The following is a 13,958-nucleotide window of genomic DNA, read 5'->3' on the forward strand; positions in this document are numbered from 1 at the left end:
ACCCCATTACAGATTTTATATGTATTTCACCTTTAAAGCTTGCAGCACGTGACTGTGCTAATAGAAAATGCAGCCATAAAGGGAAAAAGACTGAATCTCAGAAGAGAAGTTAAAAAAGGTCACTAATCAAGTGGGAAATTTCCCAATAAAATCTAGAGGGATTAAGACACATACGCAGAGATTACATGCATCACTCTCCCAGAAGAGCTGCCTCTAGCTGGCCTTCTGGAAATAGAGGGGTCTGACCAACATTGCACTTACTTTGCTGCACCCTAAATAGAAGAGGACTGGAAGCAGCATTTTTTCTCACAGAGCTCTATAAAAGCATTTAATTTGCAGAGCCCTGCTGAAACTCACAAATGCTATTTCACAAGAACACTGGAGAATGCAGTTAACATACTTACTAATTACAGTTGTGGCCTGCATCCTGCCCCACCCTTCTATGAATGAATCACTGGCATATTTGAGGCAAATTCCTCACACAAACAGGTTAATATTTGAAGTCTGCCCAGGCACTCTGATTAGTGTGCATTACCGTGCCAGATCACACAGTCCAGGTTTGTCAGTGGTGTGAAGGACAGGGTGGAGAGTGCAGTGGGTAGCTTGTAACAATGGTAGGTGAAAGAAGTGCTGGCATACTTACAGTTGCATTTCTTCTGAACAAATCTAAGCTTGCATGCTGTTCGGTAGGTGGACAAACGGATGCGATCCAGATCCTGAGCCCCTAGTGGAAGAGAATAACGGTGACATTTGTATGGAATATGACCTGTGCGTATCTCTGCTAGCAGGGAAGCCAGAGAACAAAGAGGACATATGAGCTGCCTCCTCTTAACAATTTTCAAGGCTCTCTCCTTTGCAGAGAGAGTAGAGAGGAGTGAGGAGTAACAAGGGGAGTATCAGGAGCTACAGTGTTAAAAGAATTTTAGAAAGGAAAGCAAGGAATAGTCAGCCCACTGTGTCTGTCACTTTGAAGAACAATCTGGTCAAGCTGCAGGCTAAAAGACACACTGGCCAGGCTCCAACAGCAGGGGAAACCTCAGCAGAATTTTAATATTCTGCAAAATAGCTCATAACAAATATTCTTTAGCTGACATGCCACACCAGACCAAGGTATTGCCAGCAAACCAAATCAGAAAACATACTGTGCCATAAGAAGAAGACTTATGGCAATCTGCAGAAGGGGGCAGTGACAAGGGGTGTGCAGCCTTTCTCCATTTTGTGGATGTATGCTCTCTGCAATGGAGACCTCTGAGGGTCAGCTCTCTAAAGATAAAGCTTGGCCCTGGCTGCTGCAGCAAAAAGATCTGGTAACATTTCCAAAGCAGCTGTCCGAGAGATGGGAACAAACTAAGTGGCAGCTACCTCACAAACAAGGACAGTACACAGGGGCCAGTATGGGGGCACATCCTGGCACAGTGTCCAACAAACTCATCCAAACAAGGTACACTCAGGATGTAAGAGTGGAATACAGCCCTGCTTTTACACAAGCTTCCTAAATGCTTTAAGATTTCTCAGCTGAACTGCAGAACATATGGCCAATGTTGGCATCTGTAGCAGGATACTCTGTGTAAGTGGAGGTAAAACAGCTCAAATTTTCTCCCATTTGCATAAGTTATCAGTGATGGATGGAGAAGGTGGATCATGTTGCTTTAGGTGTTCAGGAGTGCTGAGACCAGCCTGACTCCATAACCCCTACGCTAAACCTTCTGGGGACATCAAAACAGTCTTGCCTGACAGAAATCAGAAATGGTGAGGATGTGGCACACAAACTTCCTGATAAAGGAAGCAACAAGTGATAGCAGTGATAACTTATCTGAAGCTGATGAGCTGGCACGGGGATCCTAGAAACATTTGAGTGGCAGTCAATCACTTTATACTCTAAAAACTCAGTTCCATTTTTTAATGGCAGGGACTTCAAAACCTTCCTTTTGGATACATATGTGGCAACTCCTCCCTTGACTGGGGACACCCCTCAATGTTATTCCTTGAGGCCAAGTGGAAGAGATTGGCCCACAGTGTTGATATGGGTGAGTAACACCAATCTGTACTTTATAATTATTAAGCTACCTTTGAAATAATTTATTTAATAAATGGTGACCAATATAATTAGTTATAAATATCTATACTATCTGGTAAACATTTTTGATTATAATATTTTAATTTAATTGTTATCATTATCACAAATTTAAATAAATATTTATTTTATTCCTATAGATATATTTGGTTTGCTACGCTTAATCCTGCATGATGAAGTAGTATAAAGTATCAATTACATCTATATAATGTTTAAGAAATAAACTCTTGACCAAGTCTGGGACTAGGACTGGATAAAGTTCTACTCAGACTATTCTCTGAGAAGGAGTTTCCAGAGTGAGCGGGATCCTTTCTGCACCTTGTGCCTCAACTGGAGGGCTTCCTTCCCTGATAAATCTTGCCTGAAGCTTCCATTCTTCCTGTGGCAGCATCATTCACCCACACTTTCTTCCTAAACAAGGTCATCCTTTGGACTCAAATTTTTTAAAATGTGCTCTGGCCTATGACATGAAAATGAGAATGATACTCTCTAGTCTCCCCAAATTCTGCTCTTTTCTTGACTAAATTCTCCCACACCATCTTCCCAAGGCTCCCAGTGACTCCCTTTTGCCAGTTACACCATCTGCTTCTAGGAGAAATTACCTTTGACTACTTAACATCAGGTATGGGAAGCATTTTTGTGAGTTTTTTCCATCATATCCTCTATTGTTAAAATTATACAGGGTTTTTTCCTTCTCCATTAGTATCTCGCTGACATCTTTAGGAAAATTTCTTTGTAGGTGAAAGGGAAGATAAAGGTTGTAACACTAAGCTTTTCCTTTTTAACAGGAAAAATAAGTAAAATTAATGTAACTTTTTCTCCCTTCAGTGAAAGGTATCAATAAACTTCCAGTTCTCCTTTATAAAACTTCAGCCTTTTAACAAGGTATGAGACTGTGGCTCATTGAGCTTCTGAGGTTGCAGTAATAATCATAAATAAACAAATTTGTACGTGATATTGCCCTTCCGCCCCCTTTTTTCCTATTTTCAAACATAGTGGATGGTATTATTTTGATATTATTTGGGGAGTAGGTGCTGTTGATAAGACCCTGAATAGACAATTTAATTTTGTCATGATTCATATTTTGCCACAGTCAGAGATCTATTTGTTAAATAACTTCTGTAGAAAAGTGCCATCCCTTACGTGATGGAGAGTCCTGATAAACAAGTGGAAAGATGTCCAAGACTGAGCATGGCAAATGAGACAGTAAATTTGTAACTTCCCTACAGGATTGCTAGTGGTGTCTCCTTTCTTCTGCATGCTGCCAGTGCCTCACTCTGTTTCCTTTGAATATGCTCATGTCAAGTAACACTGTTGGCAGTTTGCAAAAATAACAAAGGGACATACTGCGACTTTGTCTGCTCTTTTCTTGCTGGATAATATGTGCCAACAGTGATGTACATTTTGAACTCTTCATCAGTGTGGATATACCTGGGCACGCCAGGTCAGGCTAAGGTAAGACTAAGACCCAGTGGCTTGACGTCCAACAGAGCATTTTGAGTTATAAGACAAGCTTTAAATGTGGGACTCTACAGAAGGTGATAATGATTATGGTATCAATTCAAAAATGTTTGTAATTTGGAACTTCTCTTCTGAAGGAAAGGAAACAAAAAAGGTTGAACTGGACCTTTCAAAATACAGGGGAAATCACAGTGGTCCAAATTTAAAGTCAGAATCAAACCCTTCTATACCTTGTTCAGAACAAACTTCCCACTTAAAAAGGCTTGAAAATTTGTATTTCTTTTTTTTTTTTCTTGTCTTTTCTATCTCGTCTAGTCTGGAACATGACCCATTTTGTACAATTATTGTTGGGTTTTAATCAGACTGGCAGATGTAGAGCCCAAGAACCAAAACCACTGGCAAAAGCCTTTATATTATGAATTTTCTTCCTCTGATATTGGCAGGTTGTGGAGTTTACCTATTACCATAGGGTTATGCCTATCAGAACTTTAAGAAGCTTCACATGGCCCACAATATGTAGGGCATCAGGAGCACACAATTTTTGTTACACATGTTAAACATGTGGGCTTGCACACAGCTGAATGTGATCCCAGGAAGAACTTTGTTTCCCATGAAGCACACCCTCCACACACAGAGGTATCCAAAGGGCTCTCACAATGCAAAGTTTGCTGTTTCATGAATATGGCTAAAATACATTTAGTTTTTCCACAAAGACTTAATATTTTCTGCTCATTTTACCTAGTTGCAGCATCCAGTTCTCTGTATACACAGGTAGTACACAGGTGGAGGAACAGAGGCAGGCAAACAGAAAAGGGAAGCACACGTGAGATAAACCAGACTGAAGTAAGTGAAAGAAGAGAATAGTAGACTGTAACTACTGGTGTATAATACAGGAAAATAATCACTCCTCTGCCTCCAACTGCTGATTTTCCCAAGACCTCCTTAACTCCTGAAAAACAATCCAACATCAAAATAGCCTTCAAAACTGTGGAAACAAAAAACAAATCCTCACAGAAAAGTCCTAAATATTTTAGGAATATTTAAAACTAATTGAAATTAATGGTACTTATGTTACTGACTTTAGCTGATAAAAAATCAAGGCCCCCTCTGTAATTCTAATTAAAACTACTACTGTCAGTATGTTCTGATAATGGACAAATACATTTTTTGATTTTGGCCAAAGTACAACACCTCCCTCTAAGGTTCCAAGATGCTGTACACAAGAGACAACTGAATCACAGAATATCCTCAGTTGGAAGGGACCCACAAGAATAATTGAGTCCAGCTTTTGGCTCCACAAAGGATACTCCCAAAAATCACACCATGTGCCCAACAGTATTGTCCAAATGCTTTTTGAACTCTGTCAGGCTTGGTGCTGTGATCACTTCCCTGGGGAGCCTGTCCCAGTGCCCAAACACCCTCTGGATGAAGAAAAATTCTCTAATATCCAACCTAGACCTCCCATGACACAGCTTCAATCCATTTCTTCAGGTTGTGTCGCTGGGCACCAGAGAGAAAAGATCAGTGAGAAATATTCATGAGTTACAACAGCAAGCGCCGTGTGATACTAAAACAATTACAGGGCACAACAGAGCTCGTGGTCACTGTGGAATGGGCCAAAACACCTCTTGGTAGGCCATCTCAGTGGGAAGTCTTTAATTTGGAGAGCTCAGATGCAGGGCTCACACACATTGAATTCACCAGCACACACCTGGTCTTTCATCATGCACAATAACTCCAGTCCCAGTAATGCTCATCTTAGTCTGCCACCAAAGATCAGGGAGATGCTCTGTCATAGTTTACTATGAAGCAGGGGAAAAACAACAGGATGCTTAGTAATTACGTACAAAACTCAGGTAAATCTATTAACAGAGAGACAGTCTCAAACTTGACATGTAACAGAATTTCTTGGAGAAACAGTGGATTGGTTGTAAGAGAAATTAGAGATGATTGCCAGAAGTGCAGGAACATTGTTGGTATGGTACATCCCTGACACACTATTGTGCAGCTAGCACAAGACTTCATTAGAAACTACAAAAAATTATACTGAAGTGGGGTATGAAGCACGTGAGTCCCTGTATGGTGTCTGGCTGAGATGCAGTTAACTTTCTTTACAGCAGTCTGCATGGTGCTGTGTTTCAGATCTGTGGCTAAAAAAGTGTTGATAACACACCGCTGTTTCAGCTGTTGCTGAAGAGTGCTTGCACAGCACCCAGGCTTTCCTGTTTCCTACTCTGCTCCCTCCCAGGGCTGTCTGGGGATGGGCAAGAGGTTGGGAGGAGACACAGCAAGGACAGATGCCCCACCTGGCCAAAAGGTCAGTCCACACCATATAATGTCATGTTCAGCAATAAAACTGGGGTAGGGAAGGAAGGGGGAGGGGAGTTTTGTTTTCCAAGGCAGACACTATTCCACAAGTAGCTGGGCATCAGTTTGCTTTTGGGAAGTGGGGAATAGCCACCTTTGCATCACTGGTTCTTGGTTTCTGTTGTAATTTTTCCCCTCTCTTTCTGTCACCTAATCAAGTCTTTATCTCAAGCAATGAGTTTGCTTGCTTTTGCTCTCCCTATATTCTCTCCCATTCTACTGGGGGCTGGTTAGGGATTAAGCATGTGGTAATTTGGCAGCTGGCTGGGGTCAACCCACTACAGATATCTCCAGAAAAAGATGTAGCTTTTGGAGACCTTTATCCCTCTTCATTGCAACCTGTGTACTCCATCATCTTTGTCTTAAGAAAACTATGGATTAAAGTAATTCAATAAAAAAATCTGATGTATAAAATCCCTCTTTCCTGCTTTGGTCAAATCAGCTCATTTTCATGCGGTTTTGGTCTCATGATATTCATTTGTGCAACAGAGATTTGAGGTGGAAAGCTTGCATAAATTTTACTGACATTGCATAGCAACTGGCTTGGTCTATCACGGCAAAACATTTCCAGGAAGTACTTACGCATTTCTGCAAACAGCTGCCTTCTTTCTGCCATGGTATTTCCTCTTTTCCCACAATCTTCAATCATTCTGGAAGACAAAATCATGTGAAAACATTAAGTATTATTCCCAAACTGAACATATGTCCATAAGCATCCAAAATTGATCCCAAAGAACCTCTGAGGTTGACTGGTGCTCCACGTGTATCCGATGCCTTTTGCCAGCCTCTCTGTGGCGTGGTTTGTGGAGAACCTGGTCCCCAAACTGTCCTCCATTCTCTGGACTCTGCTTTCAAGCATTTATTCCCCCCCCCGCCCCTCTCTCCCAAAGGCAGTGTTCAGTTTTTCTGCTTGATGTAACTAACTAGCTTACATAACACAAGCTCTGAAATTCATTTTAGGTTTTCTTAAATAAGGAATCCTCAGTTTAAATTATGTAAGAGATAAGAAATCATAAAAGATTAGGATATTATTTTATAGTCTCGAAAACTATGTTCTAGCCCATTCTATGTGGAAGAGATAAAAAAACCCAAAAAAACCCAAACAAACAACAGCAATTAAATCTCTACTCCATAACATTATACATGTTATTTACCCAAGCAAACACTCTCCCAATATTCATTCAAATTCAGGACAGTATATCTCTGGTTAAATGAGTTTCACAAAAAGGCTCAGAAGTAAGAATATATTTTCCTTCTGTTTTCAGATGAAAAAAATCTTTCGACTATTTTGAAGAGCACTACTGCTGGATAGAGCAGAGAGCAATCTGACAGCTTCCCTCACAGCCAGCATTCAAACCATAAAAGACCAAAGCTTTCAGAGTGAAGATAAACATCTTTAGCAGCACTCAAAAAATTAAAACTAGTGTCAGCATCACCACTTCCTATGAGTAATTACCCTGTCGAACCAATAGCCTTTCCTGCCTGCCAAGTCGGGTTAGAACTTCTGACCTGCATTTTAATCTCCCTCCTCATGTCAACTAGACTGTGGAAAATAACATCACACTACCTAGGTTATAAACGAGATGTTCTGTAGAAGCTTCCAATCAAAAATATTGCACTGTATCCCACAGCAAACCTCCATATGTATACAACAAGAAGGATTAAAGAACTGGATGCTGAAGTCTGCCATCACCAACAAACTCAAGATGGAAAACCAGTTTCCTTTTATTTCCAAAGACAGAAAAGCAATCACATAAGAGGTGTTTTGTTGTGGGTTTTTTTTTTCCCTTTCAAACTGCACTGTTCAAATGAAGTGGTGGTACATTATAATTGCCTTTTCCAAACAGCCTATTCAATTCTCAGAGCACTGCTAAAGACTCTGCTAAAGTGCTATCTGTGGTGGGCATTTTGTGATGTGAGCAGCAGTCCCACTAGGACATGGACAAAGGGTATGGAGGCAGCCTCTTTGCAGGGATATTCAAGTTCACTTCATATTAAAGTACGCTCTCATTTGTCCAGGAGTGATAGGGATGTGTAGCATGGCATGAAGTCTGAGCTAATATATTCTCCCTTTCTGCAGAGATAACAGGATACTGCTTCACAGAAGTGGTCATTCAGCCTTTGATCTGAGGTAGCTGGTGTCTTGGAGGTGTCAGGGAAGACTCAAACCTCCCTGCAAAATGAGACACCTCAAGATATGCCAGGCCCAACTAGCATTTTAATTACACAGCAAGAAGTAGAATCTTTTTGACATGAATAAGCCTTAAAACTCTTCCCATAAAGAAATTAAAAGCAATATAATTCCACTAACCATGGCTTGAGCTCCCCACTCCTTTCTGTTTCTAATGAAACTCACAGTAGGAGACAAAATTTCACAGGACAGGTGGGCTATTAAAGCCTTTTGAAAAGGTAATATCTTTTACTAGGCAGGGCAGTTGAGTGAATACTTCAGAGCAAACACAATTTTAGATTAGTATTTATTGCTTGTAGAGTTGGTAACAGACCATCATATTTTTCTCTGACTTCACCTATATTCAGCATTATTCCATAACGTATAACTTGCTTTCAAACCACATATTACATGTGTTATTTGACTGAGATTGGGGTAATTTGATTTTGGCCCAAGGATGACATCATCTTCCACTTCTTGACACAACTGACACTTACATCTTACAGATGTTTCTCCAATTAATAATTTGCTGTTCTTATTCCACAAAGTTCTCTACCATTTGTGAAGTAATTACTGGTCTCAGAGTGACTGGTACAAATTTTATCGAAAACATAAGGGATGGAACTTTATTCTCACTTGCTTTATATTGACACCTGGAGAAAAATATTCCTTAGCTATTGCTTTTAAATATCTTGCAGAGCATGGAATGTAGCTCACCTGTGACCTTATTCACCACGTAGAAGAATTTTCCCAGTCAAAATGAAGTAACAAAAATTATTTTTCAAATCATGCAAATTGTACAGCATATTTTACACTTCCTTCAGAAAGCCTGTTCTAAGAGTCTCCCTTTAGTGTGGGGGAAAAATAATAATTCTTTAACTGTCTTTCTGTTTTCTGCAATTCATCCTCCCTTTATTTTTACTGTTTGTATCTCCTATATAATCAGTATATCTCCTATCTCATATAAAAACGTTCCCTGGGCCTGATCATAATTTTTCAGAGTGTCCCATTATCTTCTGAAATTGAATCACCCTTTTCACTGCTGGGGCTTATGGGGATTACCAGGCCTGACAAATAACTTTATATTTATAAATATACAACTCAGGCTTCCTCAGAGAAGGAAGGAACTTCAGATTTATGTCTTTAGACTCTTCTTGCACTAGATATTTTGCAGATTTCAAAACAGCCTTCACCCCAAATGACAATTCTAAAATTCTCTGTAACACGCTATATACCATTAAGCTAATGAGAACATTAGTGGTGGCAGTATTTTCAGACAGATACATTTGAACCCTCTTACCTATCTTTTCCTGATAGAAGAAAAGTGATAGATGATGCTCGTCTACCAGAGTATTGGTACTTCTGAGTCCCCACTGACAGGAATTCACTCAGCTGCATCTTCCAAGCTTTTCACATGCCTTTTTAACTCCAGAGTGTGCTACAGCCCAAGCTCAACTAATGCCATTGTCAAGGTGCTGGGCATCTCCCTTTTCAGCCTTGTTGCCTGTGACCCAGCTCACAGGTACACAGCTCTACTCTTCAACTCTGATTACATACTCCTGCTTTGAACCCGTGATGTGTCCACTTCATTCCCTGGGGCTGGCCCTGAGCTAATTAACTACAGTTGTGTTCCAGTATTTCCAAGTTTGCTCACAGCACAAGACACATCACTGAAAAAAATTACCATTTGTTCTTCATGGGAGAAAAGCAAATCATAAAGCAAACTTTAATGTGCTTTGGAAAACAGAATATATTTCCAGAGAAATAATTCTGAAAAATATTAATTAACGTATACATTTCTTATAGTAGGGATTAGATTATATTTCTCTCCTATGGATTCCTTTCACTATCCTTTTACCTTCACTTTTCTTCCCAGGAAATAGCTCCTCCACTGCAGGTAAGAAGACACCTATTGTGCATCTAATTAAAATTCTAGTCACAAGCTAATTAGTAAGGTACCAATTAGAATGGTATTAAGGCTTCAATATATTACAGACATTCCAAAGCAGAAATCTTTCCAAGCATGAGATTTCCAGCCTCTGAAAAAGATACTGTGAATGTTTAATTTTTACCCATCTTTCAAGCTGAAAACTTTTACGACATTAGGAGTGCTAGAAAGAAAAGAATAAACAAAGAATATAGTTTGGTTGGAACTATTTTGACTACAATTTCATCTTCATGCTTATCATGTATCAGAAGTACAATTGGCCTATTTTTTAATATACCCTTCTGTTTTATAAAATGTGAGTGGGAAGATCATATAGTTTGCATAAGGCAAGAACTAAATGCCTCATTTATCTTTCCTTTCCTAGGGCTGCTTGGATTATAAGCACTGCAATAATCTCTCTCACAAATAAGTGTTTTTCTTGTTTCAGTATCTATAGGGTAAATAATATCTTTCATTAACCCCTACTATATGTCATTCTTTTCATAAATAGTATATTTCCATTACATTTCCATTTCTTGAGCTATGTCTGTGCATGATAAAAGGAATGCATGCTACATTTAAATAATTAGCTCCAAAAAACCAATCCATCCTGGTTTAGGCCGGAATACAGTCAATTTTATTCCTAGTAGCTGGTACAGTGCTGTGTTTTGGATTCAGCCGCAGAATATGTTGCTATCACACTGATGTTGCTAAGTAGTGCTTACCCTAAGTCAAGGACTTTTCAGTTTCCCAGGCTCTGCCAGTGAGCAGGTGCACAAATGACTGGAAGGGAGCATTGCCAGGACAGCTGACCCAAAGTGGCCAAAGAGATATTCCATACCACAGAGCATCTTGCCTACTATATTAACTGGAGACCATTGGCCGGGAGGTGCCAATTGCTGCTCAGAGATGGGCTGGGCTTCAGTCAGTGGCTGGTGAGCTGCTGTATTGGGTATCACTTACTTACCTTGGGTTGTATCTCTCTCTGTCTCATTATTATTACCTCTGAGTCACTACTATTATTATGTTTTGCTTTGTTTCAATTATTGTTTGTATCTCAATCCATGAGTTTAATTTTTTTCCCCCTGATTCTACCTGCCACTGTGGGTGGGGTTGGTGGTGGAATAAGCAAGCAGTTCCATGTGACTTAGTTTACAGCTGGGGTTAAACCACCACACCATCAAAAGAAGCAGTTCCCTATATGGCTGGGGAAGGCACTCCCCTCTGGAAAGCCCCACACATGCCCCAGGAGACCCAAAAATTCCTGACATGACATGTGCACATGCAGTTTGATGGGTCTGAGAAGAGCCACCCCACTAGCACTTCCACAAATCCCTATCCCGTTTGTCTGTGACAGATGAAGTGCCCCAGGGAGGCAGGATACACGCCAGTGAGGAAAACTGCCCACTTAAATTGATTAATTCTGGCATGAAAAATTTATCAAGTCCCATGTGACGGCTGTGAATCAGTCGGGCATTTGGAAAGAGAGGCTCCAAATCCTGGCCAGTGACACTTCTGACACTCTTTCAGGCTGGACAAAAGTTGCTTTTCTGTCAAAGCAGGCACATAGGAAACAGATTTCTGGGGCCCTGAAACTCTTGGAAGCATTTTGGGACCCAACTAGATGGAAGTTTTGTACCACAAGACTGGTAAACCCAACAGTGAGTATTTCGAAATCACTTTTGGAAAGAGGACCCCCATTTGGTAGAAAATATCAACCAGGATCAAGCATCCTTTTTCAGAGCAGTCTATTTCCCTAGTGGGGAAATCTCAAACTCCTGATATAGAAGCTATTTTTTCTTCCATGAAATGATGGAAGCTTCAATATCTCTGGGAATTAGAAGCATTAGAATGCAGAGAAATGTTATGGTTTCTCAGTGGCTATTTTTTATGCTGTTGACAAATCTATTTTCTATGTAGCTGGTCAGTATTTAAACCCAGCTTTGAGCAGACAGCAGTATCATTTTTCAGCTGCACAGGCTTCTTGTCTGTTATTGCTCAGGACAGTTTTATCAAAATGTCCTTCATATGTAACAAACTGTTGTTTCTTTTTAGGATTTACCAACATCAGAAATTTCGATTTATGAAAATGAAAGAGCCTGCTAGAGTCTATATAATGATGACTTTATGAGGCACTTAAAAGCTGTAGTCAACATCTAGGATTCTGTTAATGCAGGATTTGTGTCAATGTGAGAGGTGAAATTTTCCTCTGATCTTTTATTTTCTCCTGTTTTCCCCAAATTCAGCCATATTAGGCAGATTCTGCTCTGCTAACCAAAATAGTTATGGCTGCTTATTTCAAAGTGAACTTGGACTGCAGAACAGTGAGTTAAAAGGGACAGTAAGTACTGGCTAAAACCTTATTTCTGACGTCACCAACCTCAGCAATCCTTGTAGTTAATAATAAAAATCCTGAAGGGCCATTTCAGAGCCCTCTTCCCCTTAATTGATTTATTGGTGCCTTATGAATGTCTTGTTCCACATGTTCTAATGAAGCAAGTCCCTAATAGGCCTCTCGTAGCTTTACATTCCAGGGCTAATCTTTGGCACTGTAATAAAATTGGTCAGTGCTCTTTCCTGAGGTTAGCTATAATTGCATTGCACTTACAAAGTGTGCTTGTATTTTATCTAGATGAGACTTCTATGGTGAAGAAAGAAAACAAAAGCTGTTGCTAAGTTCATCTCCAACATGAGTCTTGGCAAGTCTGACTCTTCTCATTATTGGTGTATTTTTCAATTTTAATACCACCAAAAAACCTGGAATCCTGTCTTGATTTATTCCTTTAGTGAAATGTGTTTTTGTTTTTAAGGAAGAATTTTCCAACATACTTTTCATCAGCTTCCCTTTTGGGAGTTTTGTATCCTTAGTGAGAAACTGTAAAAAATGCCTAATAAGGCACCCAATGCAACTCATTTCCATAATGCACAGTCTTCAAGGAAGTTTGAATACTATGCAAATCTTATCTCTCAGGTCTAAAAAACAAGTGTGAAGGGATTAATAAAAAAAAAAAAAAAAAGGCATAATTTTGAGACAGAAAATGTGAGAGTCAAAATATACAGATTTCATCTTTAATATTGTATGGAATCAGCACTTTACTACAGGATGCCATGACAAAGGAAACATCAGTTGTTTTTATGTCCACTAGAAATTATCAAGTTTAGGAATTCAAAATATTACTAACTAGGCCTAAATATATGCCAAAATCCTTATTTTTATCCTTTTCATGGGTACTTGTAAAGTACAATTTCCAGCTTTTCTTTGCAATGTGAAGAACTACTCTTAAAGAATCTTACTACTCCAGACATGAAAGACATTTAAGAAAATGATTACTTGACACTTAAAATATATATGTGAAACTTTAAAAAGCTGTCTTACAGGCACTGCTTAGATAGGTTTTTCTAGGAATGCTCTTTTTGAGTCAGCCTTCCTGATAATACAAGAAACTACTTCACTAGATGAAATATGGAAAGAAAATGAATGTTCAGTGCTTCAAATATATTTTCATATTTTAAGAGCATAAGATTATCCAATAAAATAATTTTGGTCACCTCCAAAAATCTTTTCTCTAAGGCTTCACTCCTTCACTTCTGATAAAGATCAGGGGTTGATTCCACCTAGCTGCTACAGATTTAAATGCATAATTTCAAAGTTCTATTCAAACGCAATTAAAAAGTTGTATTTAATCTGAATTTTATTAAATACTTTAAAACAGTAAAGAAGATGCCAATTTCCTTTATATGTGGCCTTTCAGAGCCTTAGTGTAACTAAGGGGTAGCCAGAAATAACCTCCACTAATGGTAATTTCTTTTTTGTTATACTCAACACATTCCAGGAAAAGAAGAAGCCCCCAAAACTCAGACACAAAAGCTGATGATATTCAATACCAAATCTGATTTTTCTGGTGTGTAAATATTTTTATGGAGTCTTCCCATGAGCTCATTTTGGAGCTGTATTTCAC

General features: G+C 39.3%; 1 protein-coding gene across 3 annotated transcripts in view; it reads right to left on the reverse strand.

The window, feature by feature from the left end:
* Positions 1–13,958, reverse strand: part of DTNA (dystrobrevin alpha) — a 178,522-nt gene that overhangs the window by 89,973 nt on the left and 74,591 nt on the right. For all 3 annotated transcript variants that reach the window (XM_077783758.1, XM_031504027.2, XM_021544753.2), the window contains exons 2-3: positions 6,485–6,552; positions 644–724 (exon numbers count right to left, since the gene is read on the reverse strand). In XM_077783758.1, coding sequence (XP_077639884.1) covers positions 644–724; positions 6,485–6,552 — 149 coding nt within the window. The remainder of the gene's footprint in view (positions 1–643; positions 725–6,484; positions 6,553–13,958) is intronic.

Source organism: Lonchura striata, chromosome 1 (genome assembly GCF_046129695.1).
Source record: "Lonchura striata isolate bLonStr1 chromosome 1, bLonStr1.mat, whole genome shotgun sequence".
NCBI classification, from domain to species: domain Eukaryota; kingdom Metazoa; phylum Chordata; class Aves; order Passeriformes; family Estrildidae; genus Lonchura; species Lonchura striata.